This window comes from Dendropsophus ebraccatus, chromosome 7 (genome assembly GCF_027789765.1).
Source record: "Dendropsophus ebraccatus isolate aDenEbr1 chromosome 7, aDenEbr1.pat, whole genome shotgun sequence".
NCBI lineage: Eukaryota > Metazoa > Chordata > Amphibia > Anura > Hylidae > Dendropsophus > Dendropsophus ebraccatus.
This window is the reverse complement of record NC_091460.1, coordinates 107529367-107556642: the sequence shown is the minus strand read 5'-3', so window position 1 is coordinate 107556642 and position 27276 is coordinate 107529367. Positions and strand designations below refer to the sequence as shown.

The 27276-nt window shown below is 42.1% G+C and overlaps 1 protein-coding gene across 1 annotated transcript; it reads right to left on the bottom strand.

Annotated features, from left to right (window-relative positions):
* Positions 1-7617: 7617 nt before the first annotated feature.
* Positions 7618-26874, bottom strand: PAQR3 (progestin and adipoQ receptor family member 3). The gene is made up of 8 exons (XM_069976703.1): positions 26790-26874; positions 25111-25319; positions 21619-21781; positions 18778-18933; positions 13253-13450; positions 13076-13166; positions 11657-11800; positions 7618-9326 (listed from the first exon to the last, which is right to left on the bottom strand). The coding sequence occupies exons 2-7, from the start codon at positions 25293-25295 to the stop codon at positions 11658-11660; spliced, it is 936 nt and encodes a 311-aa protein (XP_069832804.1). The 5' UTR covers positions 25296-25319; positions 26790-26874; the 3' UTR covers positions 7618-9326; position 11657.
* Positions 26875-27276: the final 402 nt, after the last annotated feature.

The window sequence follows — 27276 nt, the reverse complement described above, 5'->3', positions numbered from 1 at the left end:
GGCCATTCACACATCCACAAAATACTGGCTGTGCACGGACAGTATTTTGCAGACGGGACCTCAGAGCTCCAGGCATCAGCATTCATGATAATGTCAAGCTCCGAAACTATTTAAATATTCACGCTACTGTACTGACACAGCAAGTATTTTGCAGAAGTGTGAATGGCCCCTTACATTCAGATTTTCTCTAGAGTGTAAAACAGAAACTGTGTATATATTAACAATCACAGCTCAGCTTTTCTTTTAACAGTACTGAAAAACTGAGCCCTGATTGGTTGCTATGGGCAGTTTACATTGGTTTCTATTTTACACCCTTTAATAACTCTAGACCTTAATATCTGAGGGCATGCCAGGCTGACTGCACACATTGAAAAATAGAAGTCCTACATTCAATTAGAGTCATATATGAAAATATTGGACTGAAATGTTAAATATAGAGAAAGCACTACTTGCAGACTAGTAAAAGGTCTAGTTTAAGGTATTCATATATTGTATTCAGCAAAGGGAAACTGCAATAAGGCACTCAGATGTTTTTTTTGTTTTGTTTTTACGGTTCAGCATTTAGTAATGTTGTTTAAATGGATGACACAAGGTATATGACATGCAGAAGATTGTACATTGTACCCTGCTATTTCTTAAATAAAACAGTCCTGAAACAATCCTGGATGTTTACATTTCACACACTGTTTTCACCAACAAAGAAAACTCTCATGCAGGATATTCTATTACAATGTATTTATTTAGTCCTGCATAAAAAGACATTCATGAAATGTCATTCTGCTTCCCGAACCAACGCACAGATTTCAAAACAATATTCAATTTACACACGTTCACTACTTCATACAGTTACAACCATAAACTTCTGCCCAATCAGCAGCAAGTTCCTCTTTTCAGCCAGTAATTTGGGAGCTTCCGTATGAACAGAGGAACTTACTGCTGATCTAGCAGCCTTAAGGGTAAATTCACACGGGCAGATCCGTAGTGGCGCCTCAGATACGGCTGGATCGTGGTGCAGGTAATGTATCATCCTGGGCGGCTGGGGTTAATGGGGCCGTGACTTACATAATGGCAGCGGGATGACAATCCCACTGCGAGTATGTAATCACATTGGAAGTCACGGGCGGTATCCACAGTGGATTTAGCTGCGAATTCGCAGCGTTAAATCCGCTGCGGATCTGCCCGTGTGAATTTATCCTAAGACAGATACTGTAATATAGCAGGTACTGCACTACTATTAGGTAGTAGTTTATTTCCTGCTTTAGGGTACAAACCCACACACCGTATACGCAGCAGATACGCAACAAATACGCAGATTTGATGGTTTAGATTTAATGCTGTGTTCAGTTATTTAGATCTAATCTGCTGTGTATTTGTTGCGTATCGCAGCAGTAAATACACTGCTTATACGGTGTGTGGGTTTATACCCTTAAAACAGATTTTTCAAGACTCAGATGAGTGGTACCAGTCTATGAATTTCTATTATGAGCTTCATGGCAAAGAGATCCAACAAAAAACACAAACAGGTCAACGCAGCTCAACCATCAACACCTCTTCAAGGAGAGGTTGAGCTGTGCTGACCAGCTGAGGATCACCTGGCAAACATGGATAGAGCCATAGGCTATCTTCCCACACAGTATTTTTGCTCAGTATTTTGCAACCAAAACCAGGAGTGCATTGAAAACACAGAAAGGCTATGTTCACACATTGTTTTAAAATAACGGCAAATATTTTCCATTAAATTAAGGCCATCCACTCAATTTTAACAGTGTGTGAACAGATTCTTTCTGTGTTTTCAATCCACTCCTGGTTTTGATTGCAAAATACAGAGCCAAAATACAGTGTGGGAACATATCCCCAGTCTGAATCTATGTTTTTGAGGCGATCCTCACCTTCTCCACGGAGCACCTGGAGTGGCCAGACATCAGGATTCGTACAAATTGTAATGAAGCACACAATGAACTATAGTTCTTGTAATTGTTCTATGAATACGTTTTAATTTACAGTAATAACCACACAGATTTATAAATACATTTGAATTACAGTTTATAAAATATTAAACACTTGAAGATTTTGTAGTCACATAATGTAGTGCTTTCTACAATGGCATGAATAAATTATCAGACAGATACCCGCTAGGTTCAGTTAGGTGATAAAAAAAAACATATGTACATACGCAAATACATGCACAGTGCCTACAAGGCGTTTTCATTCAATGTATTTCCGACAAGAAGAAGTGACTAGTATGTAATAGTCTTCTGTTTGTTAGCAAAGATAGGAACCAACCTAGCAGAGGACAATTAGAAAACTAAACAAAAACAACCTTTACTCTTTAACTGGAACAGTGACTTGTAGTGCCGCTCCTGCTATGTCATGACCTAGGTTCAGGAATGCCCGCTCAGCCAGTCAGTGACTGAGACAGGACAACACCGCAGTCACTGATTGGCTAAGCAGGTACTTTTCCCCGGGTTGGGCCGTATCAAAAAGACAGAGGAAAATTAAGTCTGGCGTCTGTCAGGGAGGTGGGGATGCAGTGCTACAGGGGCACAAGGACAGGTAAGTATACATTCTTTATTATGTTCCCACACCCTCCTGTCTGCAGTGGATTTTTAAAGTGGCCGGACTTCTCCTTCAACTTATTAAAAACATAGGAGGATTTTACCAAGTTTATATGGGCTGGTAAGCGCCTGAGAATTGCGCTGAAAAAGCTGATTCTTCCAAAAACTAAAGGGGGTCTAAACTTGCCAGACATACACTGCTATAACCTGGCTTGCTTGCTCCGCCTTGGGATGGACTGGTTAAGAGGTTCTAGCACTTCTAATTATGCCCTAGAATCCCAAATGGTGGCTCTGTGGTCTCTGAATGGATTTCTTCATACTAGATTTGCAATGCTACCTAAAGAAGCTAAAAATTGTATCTTGTTTAGAGATACTGTAAAAGGTTGGCAACATGCTCGTAAATTGCTGGGCCTTCCTATGTTAATGAGTTCGCATATGGATTTACGCAATCATCCTGAATTTGTCCAGGCAGGGTCTAACTCTTCTTTTTTTTAGCATTGGAAGAGAGCGGGCATAAAGATAGCTTCTGATTTGATTACTAAACCAGGACATAGGTACATGACTTTCCAAGAGGTCCAAACAGCTTATAGATTGGGTCCAGGGCACTTTTTGGCCTACGGTCAGGTTAAGGGCTTCCTGACCTCCAGACTTCGGGATCTAAGGGGAAAACTGACATCTAATCCCTTTTTGGCATAGGTTTCCACTTCTAACCCCACTCATTCGCTGGCTTTTCTTAATATAACTATATGTAATGCCCTCACGAAAGGTATGGTTCCTTCCTTGTTTAAGTACTGGGAGGAGTACAAGTGAAGCGGTATCTACTCATGGACCAGCTTGATGAAGAGCCCCAACGTGAAACTAGGGCCAGTTCATTCTTTACAAAAATGAAAGAAATGTATTGTTTCTTTTTTGGAACCAGAGGAAATACAAGTGGTAAAGCCATTTAGAAACTCTAAATGGTACCTTGAGGCGGATATAGGGGATTCCCTAGGTGCTTTGTGTCTTCCGGATTAGTGTTAGGAAGGCCTACTTTAGGGGTAGGATTGTGACCCCACTTCGCAGGAAGAGGAGGGATTAGGGGTGGGGGTGGTGTTACAGGGGTTGAGGGAGAGAGATGCTGAGTCAACAGGCTTCCAGACCTTTGTCCTACCTTCCTGCCACGTCACAGCCCGGGGGATGTAGCCACTCAGGCAATCAGTGACTGCAGCAGTGTCCCATCCCAGTCACTGTCTGTCTAAGCAGGGCATCCATCAGTCGTGTTGTGACATTGCAGGAGGATACCAGCAGGGAGACGGCACGGGGACCAGTAAGCATACATTGCCCACACTGTATTTTTTGTTTTTGCCCAGAGTACCCACTTTAACCAACTTTACAAAGAGCTGGTACAGCTCTTTCTGGAATATGTTGTTTAGCTCTGAGAACTGGTTCACAGAATGAATGCTTTGGTACAAATCTAACCAAGCTATTAACAGGGCATTGAGGATCTCTATTATGACAGTTTAATAGAATTACATTTATTTAGTCTTGAGAAGAGATGTGATTGAGTATACCACGTTATATGGCTCATAAAAAAATACAAAGTTAAAAAGGCTTCTACTTTCATATGCCAGTGGTATGATAATAAGCAAACAGGATTACATCATCAGATAGAAGGGAGGGGATATATGTGTGCTTGTCATGAATGGACTGCTTGCAAAGGCCAGATTTGAGAGGTCACAACATTCAGTCTGTAATGCTTGAAGAAGGTTTGTGGTGAGGACTATGCAGCTGCCTTGCAAATCTGATCCAGGGAGGCTCCTGATCTTTTGGACTATGAGACGGCTGAGGCTCATTCACAAATTGATGTTTTAATTTATCTGGCAATGGAACCATAATTCAGGGCTTAGTGGAGCTCAGGTAATGTATGTCCTGAGACCTATGAAAGTCCCCTCCCCCACCAAAAGTATCTGAACCCTCTTAAGAGTCAGCAGTGGAAGAGAACTCCCTAAATACCAGAAGAATCCATTATGAAAACCAGAAGAATGAGACATGAGCTATGTAAACTTTAATCTGCGTCAATAACAATTTTTAAACTTAGAAAAAAAACTTTTGCACAATAACACTTTAAAAAAAGAACAGGCAGAGAAGCCAGTAAAGGACCTCTCTGCCTGTCATTCATCCTCTCCGAGTGCGCTGACAGGCAGAGAGCGGTGACTAGATACAGGTGGGGGAGCCGCCCAGATGACTACTTCTCTGCCACTGCCTATCACGCGCCTGGGGGATTTAAAGTGACACTGTCACCCCCTTTTTTGCATTTTGACTGCTCTCCACAGGTGTAAAAGGGGAAATTTTACAGCTTTCATTGGTTATTTTATATTATACGTCATGGCGCTTGTTCTGGTAAAAAGTGTTTTTTATCATCTGTGGATTGGGATATGTGGGCAGGGCTTCGCTGCCTAAGCACCACATTGGGCTGAGTGGTTCCCTTTAACAATTTTTGCTTTTCAGAGCTGCCTAACAGTTTTGCACACTGTAATATAGTATCTTTATTCTTCTTAGGTCACAACTAGAGATGAGCGGATTTCCCGAAGTTCGGGTTTGTATGAACCTGAACTGACGGCATCTGATTACCACTGTCTGCCGGCTCCATGCAGCAGGTGGATACAGCATAAGGAACGCCTAGAAAACTGGGATACAGCCTAGGCCAATGGCTGTATCCCAGTTTTCTAGGCGGTCCTTAGGCTCTATCCACCCGCTGCATGGAGCCGGCAGACAGCGTGAGTCAGATGCCGTCAGTTCAGGTTCATACAAACTCGAACTTCGGGAAATACGCTCATCTCTAGTCACAACCTCTCATATTATACAAATACACATCACCTCATATGCTTCAACCCAATAAGCAGTCACATTTATAAAGCTTGGAGTGATGCATACAAATTATGATATGGTCAAAACACTCATTTGCCTAATAATTGAACACATGCTATATAAAGTTTTATTTCTTGCAGGGAAAGCTGCAATTTTCTCCTTAGCATCATTATTGAATAATTGTTTTGTGTTTTTTTCAAGTGTGGGGGGGGGGGGGATGAAGAAAAGGCCGGGAGTTTGGCTGATCATTATTTAAAATAATTAATTGTAGTATAAAGAATATGTGCCAATGCTATAATATGGGATGTTGAGCGAACCTGTTAAAATGTTTGGGTTCAGCAACATTATCCAAATCTGACGGCTCAGCGTTTGACTTCGCAGCAGCAGAAGTTGGATGCCGCCCTAGGAGTCCAGGAAAATATGGATACAGCCTATGGCTGGTTGGCAAATCCAAACATTGACAGGTTCGCTCAACACTAATGCCTACAAGCTTGTTAGAACGAGTTGCTGCTGCTACTGAAGTCACTGTGAAAATGAGATCTTTCAGTACGACTGTGGAGCTACTGAACAGTACCCTAACAGTGAAGTCCAGAGAAGCTGTATGGGCCCTATTCCATCGGACGATTATCGTTCGCATAATAGTTAACGATTAACGGTCTCAAACGACCGCTATTGTGAAAGACCTGTAAACGTTCACTCATTTCCATGGAACGATAATCGTTACTTATGATCGTAATTGCGATCGTTTTTTCTTCGCTATTGCGTTCGTATCTATTGCGAACAACCGAACGATGTCTTATTCAATGCGAAAGATTTGCAAATGTTTTGCGAACGAGCAACGATAAAAATAGGTCCAGGTCTTATAAAGCGATCAAGGATTTCTCGTTCATCATAAATCATTAACTGCATTTCAACCGAACGATTATCGTTTAGATTCAAACGATTTAACGATAATCTGAACGATAATCGTCCGGTGGAATAGGGCCCTAAGGCTCGGCACCTACCATCATAACTTCAGTCAGGAATCGCATAAATTCCTGTACTTAAAGTGGCATAGTCTTAATGGTGGTATAATAAAAGCCGGATGGATGTGTTGTAATACAAACATAAAACAAAATTCTAAAGAGATGATTACTTTTCACATTTAAAGATACTTTTTTTGCATGGCATCTGCATACATAAACAAAAGTTTAGACATTCAAACTGTATTAACTTGTCATGTTTTATTTGCATTTTGTATATTGTTGCATTCACTTATTACTTATCTATTAAATTTTAGGTCTTACAAAAAATTTTTGAAAAACACAAAAAAGTTGTATTAGTAGCCATTTTTACCTTCTGCACAGGTACCATCCCAGGGACATTAAAAGTTGAACAGTTTCTTGATACTTCATTCCTAAGATATGTGGGTTTATATTTTTGTCTGACAATTCAGTTAAAAAAAGTCATGTGATGGGAAGAATTACAGATGATGGAAGTGATTATAGAATTGAGGTATTATTCATACCCTGTACATACCATGTCCCTTAATGTAAAACATTCACACACCCCACTCTGTATAATTATGCCCATTACACAATATTCTCTTCCATTATCCAAATTAAGTTCATGCCTATCTGACTATTACAAACCCACACCACGTATCTCAAGGACAAAATGTCGTCAGGAAACTGTAAAAGGTTTGTAGTCAGGTAATCCTAGGCTGTCTCAGGATAGTAACGTCTCATTTTTTGGGGTTTTGGATACAGGTCCTCTTTAAAGGGGTTGTGCAGTGAAAAACTTTCATTCAAAACAACTGGCGTCAGAAAGTTAAATAGATTTGTAATTTACTTCTATTAAAAAATCTCAAGTCTTCCCATACCTATTACTGTATGTCATGCAGGAAGTGTTGTTTTATTTTCAGTCTGACACAGTGCTCTCTGCTGACATCTCTGGCCGAGACAGGAACTTTGTCTCAGTTTTCTATGAATCCCCATAGAAAACCTCTCCTCTTCTGACCAGTTCCTGTCTCGGCCACAGATGTCAGCAGAGAGCACTGTTTCAGACTGAAAATAAAACAACTCTTTCTGCAGGACATTTAGGAGCTAATAAGTACTGGAAGACATGAGACTTTTTATTAGTAGTAAATTACAAGTCTATATAACTTTCTGACACCTGTTGATTTGAAAGAAAAAAAGTTTTTCGCTGGACAACCCCTTTAAAGGGGTTATCCAGTGCTACAAAAACATGGCCACTTTCTTTTAGAGACGACACAACTCTTGTCTCAAGTTCAGGTGCGGTTTGCAATTAATGCATGCAATAAGAGAAGTCTCGGCACTACCGGCTGTGGCTTCCAGGCAACAATAATAGTATGACTTGCCGGAGGAGGCTATACTGTTGCAATACCTTGGTGGTGCTCAACTCCACTTGTCACATAGAAGAAATAGTGGCACTCACCAGGTTAAATTGCAAATAAAACAAACTTTTATTCCATTATTCCAAGTCTAGCAACTGGCATGTGGATCAACGGGGGACGATAGTTTCACGTGCTCACGTGATGCACGCTTCCCCTCGGCCTACTACGTCACTCCGTCGTCCCTCCCTGAGCATCAAAACTCCGCCCAATCTGGAGACAAGAGCGGGGCTGTCTCTGGAAGAAAGTGGCCATGTTTTTGTAGCACTGGATAACCCCTTTAAGTTCTGTCAGTTTGCCTCAGGAAAGATTATATCGGGTAGGGGTAGCAGTACTGGTGTGGTGGGCTTAGAGTAGCTCCCTTTCCTGAATACTGGACAATAGCTACTGTACTATTTTTAAGAATAACACTTAACGATTGTATAGAAAAATGAGATCTTTCTCTGCCAAGCAGCCTCTTTGGTTTAATATGGGTGGGTGAGGGGCATAATGACAGGGACCAGTTCAGAGATCTGTTTAGTATGTACACATGGGTATTACTCATATTAGTCACTTTTACATGTGTGAATTATGTACACTGATGGATTTGGAATAACATTCTTTTGTCACAACATATACGTTTAGTTGCTTATATAGCAACAAGTGCTGTAGCATTACATATTCTCATTCATTTAGTTAAAAAAAAACAAAAAAAAACACAAGACGACATTTTATAAAACTTTACATTTCAGGAAGCACAAACAGCAAGTGCTTGAACTACTTGCATTTTTCCTATGAGGAACAAATTAGATTTAGGTAATTTCATGTCACCAAGTGAGGCAGCTAGACCATAGTCCATATTATCTGCTACTTTATAGCAGAGAAAAATATTGGGGCTAAGAAAATAAATAAAAGAAATCTACAGGTTTTTTTTTAAATACTTAATTTAGTGTAAATTAAATAAGGCAGAAACGTCCATTATTAAAAGAGAAAAAAAAAAGTAATTCAAACATTCACTCCTGTACAAAAGTCTGCTTTTACTTACCGATAGAGCTTTATATGACACACTGTATTCCGTAGGACAAGACTTGAAAGAGATAAGCCTTTACATGCTGATTTGGCATTCAGTATGTTTGGGTCTTTGTGCCTATATACACAAGGGCTTGTATACATTGTCAGATTTTTTTAAAACCCAGAATAAATACCTTCCCAGATATGGAATGTTTCACATTACTGCCTTTCAAATTCCATAAGGATACTCAGATCATCATGTGTCCATTCCATATTAATTCCAAGTTAATACTAGTAACGTCATTGAAGTTTCACACCCAGCGTCTTCTCACCAGGTTTTAGAAGTATGGATAATACTACTCTACCTTTATATCATTCTCAGTGCACATAGTCACCTTAGATTGCTTCCTGACTTTCTAGGAGCAAACTTGCAGTGATCTGAATGGATGCTTCATGGGTTTGTTATAGGGAGAGAAAAAAAAAAAAAAAAAAACCCCAACTCCAGCATATTCAAGATTCCTTCATCAAGCAGAAAGACGACTCTGGAGGGAACAAAACAGATTTCAAAGAATGATATTAGTGAAGTTAAGATAAAGTGAACACATTGAACAGCATTAAAAGCGAATGTACCAGTAGTACATTGCTTTGTGTTTTTTTTTTTTTTTTTTATATAAATAGACCAGCATTGGGATGCCAGTGCTGCAGCCTAGTTTATCCCCAGGCACGAAGCACTGACACTGCTCCATTGATTCTAATGAAGCAGCCTTACTTTGGGGCCAGCCCCCCCAAAGTTCCCGGGAATAAACTAGTGCCGTGCTTGGGAACCGGGCCGCGGTTCAAGAAAAAGACTGCAGCCTCCCTGTGTCAGCGCTGGTCAATTCATATAAAAACAAAAATTACAAACAAAAAACAAAACACAAAGCGATGTACTACTGGTACATTCGCTTTAACAGCATTTTGAGATATGCAATACAGCAAGCCACCCACAAACATAGGCAACAACAGACAAGTATATGTTCCACTGACATGAATGGAGAATGTACTGCGCATACTCTATAATCTTTGAAGGGGTTATTCCACAAGAAGGGGGAAGATAAACTGAGCGTCATTTATTGTCTTCTCTATTTACTGGTGCCACCTTTCACTGTAATACCGTACAGATCACAGCAGCCTCGTCATTGTCACAGACAAAATAAAAAAGTGTCAGCTTAGTGTCACCAAAACCTCTCAAACAATATGTTTAACATAACTTGATTTAAAGGAAACCTGTCACCTTTAAAATATCTAATCCATCTGCATCATGATATAGAGTGAAATGAGCTGAGCACATTGAAATAAATAGAATATATACTATAAACTAGAACCTGTTGATTCAACTCTCTGATCTTTTCATGCTAATGAGTCCAGTGAATGATTTAATTGAGTGACACTGTCCACTGAACTTCTTAAAGTGATACTGTCAGCCCCCCCCCATTCTTCTTGTATTCTTTCTGCTCTAAAATAATCTAAAAATGTATTTCATAAGTGAACAGTGTATACTAGGCAGGCCTCACAGCACTTGGGCCATCTCTCTCTTACACAATGCGCCAGAATATTGGCTCTGCATTCACAAAAAGTGTGGTGCATTTACTGTCTGACATATTTATGATGTCTGTGCCAGAAAGAAGAGTAACATTCACCATATTAAATCTTTTTGGCACATAAAAGTGACAAATTACAAATATGCAAAGAAGGAGCTTCAGTTGCGAGTCAGATATAGCCAGATATCCCTCTCTCCAGAGAAGGAAGCCCATTGCCAAGGGGTGCCTCCCAGTGGGGAGAACAACAAACCACCCTGATACGTAGTCCCTCAGGTCCTCACTCTGTTGCGAGCTTTAGGACCTAAATAGGGAAACACCAGGGTGGCCCCTACAAGTCAATTTTTCATTGCCCCTGATAGCCAGAATCCTGCTCCACACTGGCTAGGGGCAAATACCCCGAAACGGATGTCTGTGGATGGATGCCTAGCCTTGGTAACCCTTGTCTTATGTTGTTACACTTGCAACAGAGTTAGACTTTGACTTGTAGGGGCCACCCTGGTGTTTGCCTATTTAGGTCCCAATGCCCGCAACAGAGTGAGGACCTGAGGGACTACGTATCAGGGTGGTTTGGTGCTGTCCCCACTAGGAGGCACGCCTTGGAAACAGGCTTCCTTCTCTGGAGAGAGGGATATCTGGCTATTCCCGTGTTTTGAGACTCACAACTGAGGCTCCACGGACCCCTTTTTTGCATATTCAAATTTTGTACGGGGAGTCAGTGGAGCCTCTTAAATGAGTACTCCATTGTTTTTTTCACTGTTCTCCTTGAGTTCAGTGATTGGTGTGTTTTGTTTGACAAATTACAAACCATGATAGAATTGGTGTAAACTTTAAGATACTTATTGGTGCATGAGCTATGTAAGCCAAAAGTGCGGCGCTTATGCAAAAAAACACCAAAAACAGATGCAGGTGTAAAATGCATCTAATTTATAACTGAATATGTGCCAGAATAGAAAATCCATGCACAAACCATTTGTCTTACAATAAGCTAGTGGAATGAAAGCCAGTTTTAATAAGTTCCTCCTCAGTGGTCTATGGGAGGGCTTACGATTTATCTGTGTAAGTTTTCGATTTCACGCTTCAGTTGGTAATAGTGGGTCATGGTAGTGAACCTGATTTGCTCCTAATCGGGTATTCCAGCACACATCACCTCGCCATCCAGAGTTTCTTTAACTCCCATACAGTTGTATGAAGTGGCGCCACACAAATTGACCACTCCCTCTCAATGGACATGAAGGGTGGGTGATGACAAAAAATAAGCCAGCTATTGGCATAATTCCAGTGAGCTCCCCTACCTCACAGATGATCCTCATGTGAAGGGCATGGTTGGCTATGTCTGTACTGCATGATGTAGACTGTAAACTGGTGCCACCAATACAACATTACCACTGCGAGAATGTGCCACAGCTGATGACTGGAACCAAGGTAGTTTAGCTGTCCTACAGAATAATGATAAAAATAAAAATATTCACCTAAAACTTGTATGTATTGTTGTAATGTATGTTACATTACACACACAAAAAATATGGGGAAAAAAAAGGTTATTTAAATCAACTGGTGTCAGAAAGAGATATATATATATATATTTATGACTGGAGATTTTTAAAAGGGTATTGCAAGATAAAATTAACTTGTTCCCCGACTGTTTACCCCCTCGGTGATCTCCATATGGATATGATAATCACCGGGGGGGAACAGAGGTCAGATGCCTGCGATCTCTTTCTTGTCCCCTAGTTTTATCTTGGAATACCGCTTTAAAAAGTGAAGTCATTTACCAATCTGTATGACTTGCTGGTACCGTTTGACACGGAGAGAAAAAAAAAAAAAAAAATCAACCTGACAAGTACAGGAGTAGTAGAGAAGACCAAGTCTTTTAAAGGAGAAATCTGGCGGGGAAGTAAAAAAATCATTACAGGCAGGGAAAACAGAAAAAAAAAAAAAGTTATAGTCACCTTACCCGATGCCAGTGCAGAGCCACGTACCGCTCCTGGACCCTGCCGGCTTGTCTTCCAAGCTCCCCGTCGGCTACGTCACGACCCGGCTGATGGATGCCCCACTCAGCCAGTCAGTTATTGGAGTAGGACACCACTGCAGTCACTGATTGGCTGAGCGGGCTAAATCCCACCCATCTGTGACATGTGACGTACCCGGAACCGGGGAGAAGGTGACAGCTAGTGGAGGTCCCAGAGCTCCATGAGGCAGTGCAGCGCAAGCATTGGGACTTATCTTTAACAATTAAACATTTTGTATTAAATAAAGCTAGTAACACAAAGGCAATACAGGAACATTTTGGTGTCTCTACCAAAGCCTGCTGTGCCAGTTTAAAAGTAGATGCAATGGACTAAAAAAACAGCATTTACACACAGTGCTATCAAAATTTGTGACATTACAAACACAGCTCTGTACTCTATATTTAGGCATGTTTCTGGAGGGCCTCTATGTGGATATACTGTACATGTGGCTAACAAGTTTATCTGGACCTCTCATTGAAGAGCCCTATGGTCAGCTTCACTAGTCTGATATATAACCAGAAAAAAGATACTGCATTTAGAAAAGGTGTACTTTACAGCTGCATGTTACTTTTATAGTGGTCTAACTATTTAGTAAACAGAGTCATATAGTAACTTGATGGTATGTACAAAGACATTAGAACCTAGAAAACCTAATAAAGGATTAAAAGTTATAAAAAAAAAGGTTATATATATTTTTGTTACCTGGAAAATATCTCTCTGGAACTTTAGAAATATAAAACAGAAAAGCAGATGCCGCTATTAGATACATGACAATGACACGAGGTGCAAACTCCTAAAAAAGAAGAAACAGTAAATATAATCTGTTTCTAATGCCGGAGGCATACAATACAGGATATCAAACGTCCTTAAGTTACTCACCTGGACGATAGAAGCCCCAATACCTCCATTAAGCCAAATCCAGTGGACTGTAGGAATAATTCCGTAACCAGACACAGAACAAAATATAACAGAACGCAGCCTGTGCCATTGTTGTGTAAGGTAGCTAGGGTGAATCTGAGCGAAGAACACCGTCAAGATCATGGCAAGCACTGTGATTAAATATACCTGGCGCCAGTACTGCAAGAAAAGCAAAGAAAGCAATGTATGAACACATTTATACCGACAAATATAGTATAGTCATGTTGGCTACACCATGCTTAGCAACTCTGATGCACCCCCTGAAAATATATATACTTTTTTGATGAAAGTTACCCTAGTGAAGTGGAAGTAAACCTGGTATCACAACCATATCGAGAAAAGCAGTGAAGGGGATGCGGCACTACAGCCACATGTTGTTGCAGCAGCACTACCATCAAATAGGGAGTTTGGGAGCTGACACCATTACAGAGGGCGCAGAATCTGAAGTACGTATTAAAACCTTTCTGGCAGAGGACATGCTTATTTTTCCTTTTTATTTCAAATATTTAGGTGGATTACATTTGTGAGGTACCAAAACATTTTTTTCACTGCTGAAACACTGATAAAATAGGCGTAAGTTTGTAACTGTCTCACAAGCAGATAGTCAAAATAATACTAAAAAAAAATCCTGTACCAAGCCTAAAAAGACTTCCTTCACGTATGGGGTGTGTGTCAAGAGTATGAAATATTGTTTAATTTATTAGCTGTATTAGATTACCCTAGAAGCATCCTCCATAGAGGGCCCATATTCCCAGAACTCTCACAGTCCCTAAAGGCCCTATTACACGGAACGATTAGCCGTTACGGCCGATAAACGTCCTGTGTAATAGAAGGCAATGATCAGCCGATGTGCGGGAGATATGATGTAATATTACTTTTCTTTTTCGTGATAACAATTTTGTGATGATTATTACAAACTATTATAATATACTAAGCCCATAGCAGAAAAAAAAATAAAGAAATTATTGATCAGTGGGATCACTGGGAAATTTATAAGAGCAGTCTACCTAGAACACCTTTATAATATGAAGTATTTTATTACTGTTTTCCAATGTTATTATATAACTATATAAAGTTGTATAGTGTTATACTTGGCTGTTATTATATACCTATAGGCCAAGTTTAAAAAGGGGGCAGAGAAGGGAATTAAGCGGATGAGTTTAAACACTGCACAAACTTTTATTTTTGTGACTAAAGATGTTTATTGAAATGTTTATTGTGTTTTTGTTACGATTGTGTTTGAAATTTCAAATCTGAAAGATGAAAATGTAATTGAAAACCCAAATATTAATGAAGTTTTAAGTTATCATTGTAGATAATCACAGATTTTACAAAGATGTATGACACAAGGATATACGGTAAACCTCCATGCAGAATGATGTACCACTAAAAGCAACCACCCTATCCAAGGTGTGAGGACAGTCACTGGGACATATAAGATGGTTACAGGTAACTTTACAGATATCTATGTGAACTCCAGGTACACTTTTTGATCACCCACCATAATGGGTCAATTGGCGAGTTTCAGATTTGTTGATTCCCTGGGCAAATCAATGTGTAAAAACTGTTCGAGGAAGAAGAAGAGCTGCCATAGAGCGGCTGACGCAACGTTCACGCAGGCAAACCCTGAGGCCACAAAGGGTGACAGATGGTGGACGAAGCTGCCGATGCTGTAGTTTCCGGTCTCTTCCTGAGGTAACCGTACATAGTGTACAGGTGGATGGGGAGATGTTTCCGGTCTCTTCCAGAGGTAACCGTAAATAGCATACAGGTGGAGGGGGAGATGTGGATCTGTTTGTTTTTAAGTCTTTTCCAGAGACAATCAGCAACAAGCTGAGAGACCAGCGGATGGAGAGGAGGTACAGGGTAAAGATGGCATTCAGACAGTAAGTGCCGGCAGCCTTGTATCTCACTGTAAGCTATCTGACAAAACCAGCAGAAGGAAGCCGTGTGTAATGTGGTGTAGTATCCTCACATTGGGCGGCCCAGGGGTCAACAAATATAGCAGAGAGGGTTGTGTAGGGCTGTATTATTTACACCTGTCATAACTTACTGTAGGTAACCCAATAAAAGTGCCTGTCTGCATAGTCTGTGACCATCTTGCCTATTTCGGGTAATGTAAGTGGACTTCATCCACCTGCCACAGGTGGTCTATATAGGTATGTCCTTGTCTGTATTGATGTCGTCCTTACAGGTTAGCTGAATGTCAACCTGTGACTACAGCTATGTGAGAGAGCAAAGCCAAGAGGCAATGTCTGGGGTGATACTAGTGGCCTCATAGCAGGGAAAGAGGCCAGGAGTCTGAGCGGCTTTATCAGTCAAAAGACAGGTTTAAGGATCCATAGCAATGCCGCTAACTGTGACAAAAAGGATCATGTGATATGTTATTTTCATGAAAAGGCTTTGAAACCTTAGGTGATGTATAGTTTACACCTTGTTTTTATTTCTATGGTGGTTATTTTATGTATATGTGATGATCTCAGTGACACGAGACAATTCAGTAAGATCCAAATAAACCAGTATTAATTGAACTGTATGTTATGTAATGTATGTTATTAGTATAATATAGTATATGATTATTTACAAGAAGAGATGTGACCAGTCATTAGACCTGTGCAATCTGATCATAAAGATGTTTCTAGGTACAAAATAAAAAAAATAAAAAGTAAAAATTCAGAGAATCCCGTACTGAAGATTGTGAATTCACTGATTGGTTATTATAAGTGAATCTAATGGTTACATAGTAGGTCACATTGTAGAGATTTTGTTACATTTATCTGTTGTGCTGTTTTTGTTTATGTGTCAATCAACTTTTTGTTTTTTGCCATTAGATAAGATTTGCTCAAATCTTAACTTTTACTTTTCAGACACTTTTTAAAGTTAGTTACTGTGTATTTCCCATACCTTCATGATGGCAAAGTGGAAGCAAGGAGATTTTGCTACACCTGTAGTCAGGATTAGGGACAGGAGTGATGAGACAATAAGGTTTGGTTAGTTTGGTATCTGTCAGCTGATTGGACGGATATGCTGCCACTATGTAGATACAACTGGTATTTCTGAGTAATAATGACAGTAGGTAAAGTAGAGCAGATGAGAAGAATAGTGTAAAGCACCGGCGGCATCTGGTGAGGGTTATTGATTATTCTTTTCATAATTAAACTCTGCAATTTTACATCTCATTGTAAGATGGTTTTCAGGAATTGTACAGATATTAGTTTGGATATTAGCTTTTATTTGTTTGTTGTAACTAAGCTGTATATTGATGTATACTGTACAGAGTTACACATTGTTTTTCTGTTAATAGGTATAAATATAGAAGATTGTGGGCAGTAAAAGACCATTTAGTCCATCTAGTCTGCCCTATTAATATTTCTTTTCAGTCATTGTAGAGTTACCTATTTTCTTGTGTTTCTGACCTTTTCCCCCAACTAACCTCAGACTATGTCCCCTTGTTCTTGTATTCAGTCTCTTATTATTAACACCCTCTTCCTTTTCTTATTGGTTATACCTCTAGCTACACAGCCCAACATAGCTTTCCCTACTGCCTGGCATCATTGGTGACTCATTTTCAGGCTGTCAGGGATCACTGCCCCTAGACCCTTCTCTGCTGAAGTCTTTGCTAGAGCAGAACTGCTGATATGATACTAAAATAGAAAATGCAGTCTCACCAAGTGCATTAGTTTATATTCTGAAACACTAAACTTCAGTGCCCCTGGCAGTTTTTGACCCACACGTTTATATTAATGCCATGGGGCGCCAAGGGGGGTGCTTGATGACTTTAAGGCCAGGACCTGGTAAAAGGAAGATTTAAATCACTGACCCCTATCATAACGGTAAACAAGAATGTAGATTGGATAAACTACATATATTACAATCATCAGCAATTTATAAACTACACCCGAGAGGCATTTAAAGGTGTAGCAGAACAGCTAGGTCCCACCTGTATTATGGTCTTTTAGAACCGTCTGGCCCTTGACACTCCTGATTTAAAAAAGGAGTCTGTAAAACGATAGGAGACATTTTTTGCATATACATTGCTGGTAATATGGGATGGGATGGTAGTATGACCACGGCGCTAAAAAAGGACTGACTTACATGTCAACAGAACTAAAAGGATATCCATGCACAGATGACCCTTGGGACACATACTTTAGTTGGGTTGAAGGGTTGACAGAGAGCTTTGGGATAGCCGTTGTGTGTGTGTTTTATTTTTCCTTGTTTTTATAGCATGTTCATCATACCGTGTGCCAGGAGACGGTTTACTACATCGACCAAAGATCTCAGCCCGCAGATGTTGGCACTGGAATCTGCAACTGCAACCTATGGAGACCTGAACTTCAAGAAGATCTACACACCTCTAAGACAATCTACACTATATAGTTCCAAAGATAACCCCCAAAAGTGAAGTAAGATGAGGGTCAAAACATCTGAATTTCCTATGCACAAGGCCACTCATTGGGGGGGTCATTCACTAGGAATGAACCGTCAAGTAACTGGTGAAGAGGAATCGGTGCATTGGGACAGATGGGTGAGGTTCTTTTATAGGGACAGAATAGTCTTCATAGGGGGGACTGTTGTGGAAATAAAGACAATTCTGTTCATTCTATTGTTAAAGATGGCCCCCATATCCTGGACCACGCCTAAAGGAGAAAGTCTTTGTATGACTACGTAATCCATGAGCTATGTAACACAACCCACTATGAAAATAAGGAACCTGTCCATGGCAAATAATAGCCTGGCATCTTATCTATATACCTGCCCTCTTTGTTCTTACTTCTTTCTGCCATATAACCTTCTCTCCTTATTTATAATATTAGAAGAAAAATTCATAACAATAAAATAAAACAATGATTCCAAAGAGGTCGTATGCATTATATCATTTATAGGCCCAGAACGAATATTTCCCTTGTTAAATACTGTACTATGCCATGTTTTTTTTTTACATACAGTTCGGGACAGATTAAAAGTAGCTTTGCCCTTAATAGCCCAAACAATAACTTGTTTCCCCAACTTTGACAAGTGTAAGGATTATGTAAGTCATGCCACATCCTGTGTATAATCCATTTGCAATCCACTGACCCCCACAATTCCCCAATTACAGAATATCGTTAATGAACCCCCAATGACTCTGTTGGCATTTGCCTCCCCGCCATAAAAGACTCTATTTGATGTGTTGCTGTGTAAGCTCTCATGCCGCAGATGCAGTTGGCAAAGCGTGTTCAAACAGGACACACAGAAGGCAGGAGTTCAAATGTCCCTTCACTCATTATTTTTAATATGGAAATTCACTCATGAAAATTATGTGGACTTCAGCTCCCAACAGTGCTCATTAGCAAGATAAATAAGACTCAAGGTCTGGAGAATACTAAATAAAACCTTGCCTCAGGCACTGGGAACCAATCTGATGGCTTCATTGATTTGAGCCAGGAAATGAATGGTTTCCTTCACTGATCAAGTATGAAAACTGAGAATGAATGATTACTTACATTGTTACAGTAAAAAGCATAAAACACCCCGGAGACGTAGCAACCCAAGATGCCGATAGAAATGCCAGCGTAATCCAGAGCCATCCATCGCCGGCTGGTTTTCTCTGAGCGGTGGCAACAAAAGAGGTGATATCCCACAGAGCACAACATGCACACCTAGAAATAAAAATGTACACTGAGATTATACAGCGGGCCAAATACACAAACATGGAAATCTGGATATTGCTTTTATACAACACATTGCCATGAGCTCATCTACGGGAACACTCTACAGTGCCAAATTTCAAAGACAAGTTACCTTAGACTGTTAATGTGCCAAGGTATACAACAAAATGATTACATTCGCTTGTTAAAAACTCCATGGATGATTAGAGTAGTATTACACGGGACGATTATTGTTCGAAAAATCGTTAGATCTTTCAGATTTAAGCGATCGTTTAGTGTAATAGCAGACAACGATTAAATGACCAACGAGAAATCGTTGATCGTTGGCAAATCGTTCGCAAGTAATAAGACTTTGTTTGGTCGTTCGCAGTAGTGACGAAAGCAGTAGCGACCACAGGACAACTGCAAGAACGATCATAAGTAACGATCATCGTTCCGTGTAATTGGGTGAACGATTACAGGTCATTCGCCATAACAGTCGTTTGAGATCGTTTATTGTCAAAGAATTGCTTCTTGGAATAGTACCTTTATTCCCCTATGCTGAACAAAATACACAGCGCAATTAGTAACAAATTAATAATATGAAAAAGCAGAGAAAAAGGACTAACAGCTTGTTGACTAGGTTATTGACCACCGCTCTGCTTTAAAAGCAGAAATCAGAGATAGATAGATAGATAGATAGATCTTTTAAAGCAGAGTGCATGTCAATAACCTAGACAAGTTTGCTAAATAATTTTATTTGCAAAAATATTTTAAGAGGTTGTCCAGGAAAATTAACTTTTCCCCTATCCTCTTCCTAGGGGAAAAGCTGTAGGAGATAACGGGGGTCCGAATGCGCTGAGCACGGACTTCTCCCGGGTCGTTCTTCTGCTCGGTCACGGTCTGAACACCCCAACCGATCAAAACATTTGATCTCACTCTCTAACATGCCAACAAAATAGGAAAACCAACAGCAGCTATTGTTCCGAGGTAATGGCAGAATATCTTGATGTATGCCAGGGACCACCAATCCAAGGGTAGCTAGCCTACAAAGTAGCTGACACAATACCTAGTCACACAAATTTGTGAACCCTTTGAACCACCACTGATGCTGTTGGACTTTCTACTTATGTCTCTCTGTCATGTCAAAAGTTTATTGTCAGTGCCTCTATAATAGTTATATTACAGTAATATAGGTTTGTTAAACAATGTAAAAAAAATATTATTTGTTGGACTACTCCTTAAAGCATATTTATTGTGCAAAATAGTATTATATATAAAAAAAATGTATAAGCTTGGCACTGGGCAAGGGGTTGTCTAGGGATTTTTTTTTTTTCCTGAGGGCCTGTCAGCATGGATTTGCATACTAAAGTCAGTCCACATGCAGCCCTTTTTCTTGTGTGTGGAAGTCTTTCATAAGCACAGATTCCTGGATGAGTGGCACATGCACATGAAAGCGGTTTTAGCTGCAAATGATGAAAAAGCTCCGAGGGTGCTGGTAGAAGACACCTTCCATGTGCATGCCCCGCTCTGCCAGGAGATGGCACTAACATAAGACTTCTTTACACACAAAAAGAGGCAAGCAGTTACAAGAGCTGTCAGCGGTGTTTGGGGACAGATGGGCAGTACTGAGCTGGGCTCTTTGGCCTTAATGCATTATCGATATTATCGAGTGTTTGATGTAAGCACAAGACATTGCCCCCATAGCAAATCTGCAGCCGCAGCATTGTCTCACCTCAGTTACCAATTAGCTAAGCAGGCAATGCCTTATGCTGACCCCGATTTTGGAAGTCCTGTGCATCAATGGAATTATAATCATAATACAATCAAAATAACTTGTGGCTCAGGTAGCATGAAAGCTCATAGTTTTTTTTTCCCGAGCTGAAATGTTAAGGAACAGGATGTTAAAACCAACATCAGGAATAATCCCCAAAATTCCAGTGATTGATGTTGAAATATTCAGGTGGTATAGGAATGCTAAGAAAGTTCCTAAAGTGCTCTTGGCACTTATACAAACTTGTCCTGTGGAGAGAGGTCCAAGAAATTCTTTGGATGGTTTGCCAGGGCACAGTAGTGTTTCCTTCAGTGTGTGTATTTAGTGTCAAGTGTCTACAAGTTTGTTTTAGCACCTATGCAGCCCTTGCTTTTACCTAGAAAATAAGTTTATACTTGTTCCCATGCCCCCCCAAGCCTTTCCCCTGCGTTCCCCGCTTACCACAGCCGCCTCTGACACTTCCGGACCCGTCTCTACAGTGACTCTCAGCCAATCAGTGGCTGAGACAGGACATCCCTGAGGCCAGTGATTGGCTGAGCCACCTGTCAGTACACATATGGGACCAGAAGAGGTGGCTGAGGTGAGCAGGAAACACAGGGTAAAGGCTGCAGGACACTGGGGGACTCTGGACAAGTACAAACTTTATAAATTTTCCTTAGAGTGTCAGAGTAGAGAAGTCTATTTTGTAGCACATCGGCCGTATATACAGACTGTGCATGGAATGTGGAAATGAGGCCTCAGACATGAGGGAGAACAAATACAAAAAGTGTCTTTTGCTCAGGAAACCACAGCATGACCTTGTGGCACAAGGATATCTATATTATAGATTTTATACAAGAAATACTTAAAACAATTACATCTGTCAATAATAAAAAAAAAAAAAAAAAAAAAAAAAAAAAAAAAGGGATCAGATATGAGGGTACCTGAAAACAGAACAGGCAAATGGAACAGATTACAAAGTCTTCCCTGGAAGCATTCACGGATGGCAAGACTGACATCATGTCATAAACACCCAGGATGAAGAACAGCAAGAAGCCCAGCAAATGGCTCCAGATGTTGACAGTCTCATTGGATAGTATGAAGAGGCTGGAGGAGGATGAAAATGTTACAGTCTAGTAGATATAGTTACAATACACTTGTACACATTATTGGCAGAACTAAGTATTGTATCCATATAAATTATAAACAAACATTAAATAGGTATTTCCATTTCAACTAACACATTTACACTTGTAGACCTCATAAAGTAAAATATTTGCAGATTCATGTAAAGACTACCTGAAATTATAAATAACCAATGACTGATGACAGTTCAAAAGTTACTGATCGCAGCAGGTTCTAACACTTAAAGGTGTATTCCCCCCAAAATTATTTTTGCATTAATACGCTGCCAACCCGTAGCTTTCCATCTTTCCAATATAAAGTTAGTATGGATTCTGCACAGTTTTGCTGTTATCTAGCTGCATTCACCTCCATGGATTGCAGAGAATCATCAGACCTCAGTCCACTCCGACACGCTCCCTGCTCCTGGCCCCCACCCTCCAAGATGGCATCACGTGTCCTCAGTCCCAGCACAGTGAAGTGACTGAGAACACTGATGGGGTGGCTGCTGTTAGAGAGGGAGACAGTGATCAGCGCAGCTCTGCTACATCGCTCAACTCAGCTCTGCTACATCGCTGTCCCCGCCAACGCAGCTCTGCTACAACGGCGTCCCCCCCAACGCAGCTCTGCTACAACGGCGTCCCCCCCAACGCAGCTCTGCTACACCGGCGTCCCCCCCAACGCAGCTCTGCTACACCGGCACAGCCATCTCAGCTCTGCTACACTGTCATCTCCTTCATTGTCTCAGCTCTGCTACTTCACCATCATCAGGCAGAAGCATTGCATGATGGGAAATGTAGTTTCCCATCTTGGATATAGATCGGCTTTTAGAAAAACTTGTAACTCATGAACGGCAGCAGCTAGAAAGATGGGAGACGGCTCAAAATACTCAGGGGACTTGGTGAGTAAGACCAGCTAGGTTTGGGAGCATTTCATTTTTTTAGCTCTTGGGGGGAATACCCCTTTAAGACTCAAACTATAAAGAAGTAAAAGGTATCAGAATTAGACGGCGGCCGGGGGGTTGAGTGTGCTGCTGCAGCGCTCTCCCAAGCTGTATCTTCGTATCACAATAGGTCTCAGCAGTGAGACCCACTGCCATCAATAACATATTGATAATGACAGGGACTCTTTAACAAACTTGTCTCCTTCTCCTGATATGATGCTCTTTACCTCCCACTGTTGAGCTCGATGTCTAGGTTAACAACCATCACTCTGTTCTAAAAGCAGTGGTCTAGTTAACACTAGAGATGAGCGAACCTTGAGCATGCTCGAGTCTCTCCGAACTTTCGGCATTTGATTAGCGGTGGCTGCTGAAGTTGGATAAAGCCCTAAGGCTATGTGGAAATCATGGATATAGTCATTGGCTGTATCCATGTTTTCCAGACAACCTTAGAGCTTTATCCAAGTTCAGCAGCCACCGCTAATCAAATACGGAACGTTTGGGTTCGGATCGACTCAAACCCGGTTCGCTCATCTCTAGTTATCACCTATAATATATATATCTACCAGCCAGAGTAGTGGCCAAAACCTGGGCAACGCGCTGTCAACAAAGGGTTAAAAAGAGCGGCATATCAGGAGTTTGCTAAATAAATGTATTTGCAAAAATATTTAAAGGACAACTCCCACAGAATTTTTTTTGGGCTTATTTAACACACATTACAAAGTTATATAACTTTGTAATGTGGTTAAATAACCGGTCTGGCCCCCATCCCCCACTTTCTGGCCCTGGAGAAAATGGCTGCAGACAGGGTTTTTACGGTTTAATTTTTTTTCTAGTTTTCCATTTTAATATATACTATAAATCAAGTCTTCGCTCAACTCTTCTCCTGTCGTAGTCACTCTGCTTATATATATATATATATATATATATATATATATATATATAGAGAGAGAGAGAGAGAGAGAGAGAGAGATACCATGTCACTTATCTTAAAGTGTTTTTGTCATAATTGTTATAACTTTCAAAATCTAAATCAACAGTATATGTGAAATAAAATAAGTTTGCAATATACAGTCAATAGTTTTTTTTCTTAGTTTCATCTCACAAATTATTTTTGTTTTAGTTTCCCTGTGAATTTTATACCAAAATCAATCAGTCATAAGAAAGTATAATTAGCCCCGCTAAAAAGAAGAAGAAAAAAAAAACCCTTACATGGCTATGGATAAAGAAAAATACAAAGCGAGGAGTAAAAAAAATAAAAACAAGTAAATCTGGTCACAAAAGTTACCTACAGTTTTAAAAAGGAGAGGATTTTGTTTTCAGGATTTATTAAAGGGAAACAATCATGAGGATTTAGGTTTTCAAGTTACAATAATGATGTTCTGAAGAATACCGCAACGCTTCCTACACTATAAACCGCTTGTCTGCCGTTGTCTCCATCTCCCCCAAAATGCAGTTTTATTCCTTTCCACGCTGTATGCGAATCAGCACCAACTAGTCATGTGGGCAGCATCTCTCCCTTAAAGGGAACCTGTCACCCCCCGTGCCGGGGCAGAGCCCGGACGACCCCCCGCTAGGGACCCTTATACTTACCCCGAAGAACGAAGTCCCACTCCTGGAGCCGGTCCTGGGACGTAAATATCCTTGTAGGAAGCCCGGCGCGCGCACATCAGAGATAAGTCCGATGCCCATAGAGAATGAATGGAGCAGCCATTCTCTATGGGCATTGGACTCATCTCTGATGCGCGCGCGCCAGGCTTCAGATGGTGATATTTCGGCAGCGACTCCAGGAGCGGGACTTCAGTCTCCGGGGTAAGTATAAGGGTCTCTAGCCGTGGGTCAACTGGGCTCTGCCCCGGCACGGGCGGGGGTTACAGGTTCCCTTTAACTAGTCACTGTTCCCAGGCTGTAATCACTCTCCTCGCGGGGTTACAGCTCAGAGGAGAGTGGCTACAGTCCAGGAGCCGTAACTAGTTAAACTGAATACACCATCAGGCCTGGGCTGACGCACTAGAGACGGGCTGACCCACCCCCAATGGGAGGAAACCCCTGCCCCTCTAAGACAAGGCGCCATTAGAATCAATGGAGCTGTATCATAGAGGGGTGGGGGTTTCCTCCCACTGGGGGTGGGTCGGCCACCTCCAGTGCTTCAGCCCAGGCCTGATGGTACATTCACTTTAAGGGAGAGACGCCGCCCACATGCCTAGTTGCATATAGTGCAGGGAGGAGTAAAACTACATTTTTGGGGAGACGGAAGCAACAAACAGTTTATGTGGTAGGAAACGCTGCATATGCTATTATTGTAACCCTAAATCATCATGATGGCTTCCCTTTATAAGTAACGGTGATGATAAGAAGCAGACGCCGCACTTACCTCTTCAGACACAGCCGGGATGGTAGGTAAGCTCTGTAACCGTCCGTAATGTAGGGATTGTCTTTAAGGAAGACTGGGATCTGTTCATAGGTATAGAGCCGGATCCCCCTGGGGAGCAGGACCGGCCAGTACTGGTAGCTGCCCAGCTCTATGTAGTGGGCGCTCTTCAGCAGCTTCTGATGCATTGTGGGAGAGTGTCAACACCAGCCCTGAGAAACAGAAAAAGAAACCCCAAACATCAACATCCTGACAGCTTGTTACAATGTGTCACAGACAACAGGATCTCAGCCTCTTCTACAAGAATATTTCCCAGCAGCAAATATGTCTGGACACATGCAGACAGGCGAGCTGCCCGGCACACGCAGCTCCCACACGCAGGCAGGCAGGCGAGCCGCCCCTCACGCACACGCAGGCAGGCGAGCCGCCCCTCACGCACACGCAGGCAGGCGAGCCGCCCCTCACGCACACGCAGGCAGGCGAGCCGCCCCTCACGCACACGCAGGCAGGCGAGCCGCCCCTCACGCACACGCAGGCAGGCGAGCCTCCCCTCACGCACACGCAGGCAGGCGAGCCTCCCCTCACGCACACGCAGGCAGGCAGGCGAGCCGCCCCTCACGCACACGCAGGCAGGCAGGCGAGCCTCCCCTCACGCACACGCAGGCAGGCAGGCGAGCCGCCCCTCACGCACACGCAGGCAGGCGAGCCGCCCCTCACGCACACGCAGGCAGGCAGGCGAGCTGCCCATCTCACACACACACACAGGTGATCTGCCCATCTCACACACACACAGGTGATCTGCCCATCACACACACACACAGGTGATCTGCCCATCACACACACACAGGTGAGCTGCCCATCACACACACACACACACAGGTGATCTGCCCGTCTCACACACACACAGGTGATCTGCCCGTCTCACACACACACACACACAGGTGATCTGCCCATCTCACACACACACACAGGTGATCTGCCCATCTCACACACACACACACACAGGTGATCTGCCCATCTCACACACACACACAGGTGATCTGCCCATCTCACACACACACACAGGTGATCTGCCCATCACACACACACACACACACACACACACGTGATCTGCCCATCACACACACACACACACACACACAGGTGATCTGCCCATCTCACACACACACAGGTGATCTGCCCGTCTCACACACACACAGGTGATCTGCCCATCTCACACACACACAGGTGATCTGCCCATCTCACACACACACACACACACACACGTGATCTGCCCATCTCACACACACACACAGGTGATCTGCCCATCACACACACAGGTGATCTGCCCATCACACACACAGGTGATCTGCCCATCACACACACAGGTGATCTGCCCATCACACACACAGGTGATTTGCCCATCACACACACACACACACACACACACACACACACACACACACGTGATCTGCCCATCACACACACACACACACACACACAGGTGAGCTGCCCGTCACACACACACACACACACACACGTGAGCTGCCCGGCACAAGGTCCACTAGCCGCGTACAGCATGTGAGGACTATGGCAGACAATAGAGCGCTCGGTAGCAGGTATCCCCGGGGGCGCCCGGCTCGCCGCACACCCGCTGTACCCGGGTCAGGGGTCACACCCTCTCCCTCACCGGCCGCACTCACCCTCACGTCTCTCCCTCTCCTCCGCTCTCTGCTTTCCCTTCATAGAACACCACAGCATCCAGCTCCGTGCAGCGTACGTGTCCAGTCAGCTGCATCCGTGACGTCATCACGCCCCGCCGCACCAAGTAGCGGTGCGCTGTTAAAGGGCCAGTACACAGATTGTTGAGGTGCTGGGAGTACGGCGGCGGCCGCGGGTCACACTTCTCCATCGTTGTTTTTTCTGACTAAAATATTGCAACTGCCTATACATTGTGCATGTTCTGGGTGACTGCAGCATTATAAGAAGGAGACTCAACAAAAAGTGTACTATAAAAATGCTTTAAACATGCTTTACAGCAAGCCTCATGGACATAGAGGACAATAGACACAGTCTGTCTCCTTGAGAGGAATGTGAAACATAACTGACACAAGCCTGAAAAACACAGAAATAGCTGCACATGGCACCCATGGTTGACACTAAAGCTTCTCAGCTACATTAAAAACCTCA

Bases quoted from the DNA above. Each gene is read 5' to 3' on its own strand.
- PAQR3 (XM_069976703.1), bottom strand. From the start codon at position 25,295: ATGCATCAGAAGCTGCTGAAGAGCGCCCACTACATAGAGCTGGGCAGC. The intron at 18,934-21,618 runs GTACCCTCATAT...TTTTATTTCTAG, and splicing joins TTTGCCTGTTCTGTTTTCAG to GTGTGCATGTTGTGCTCTGT. The intron at 11,801-13,075 runs GTAACAAAAATA...ATTATTCTGTAG, and splicing joins TCCAGAGAGATATTTTCCAG to GACAGCTAAACTACCTTGGT.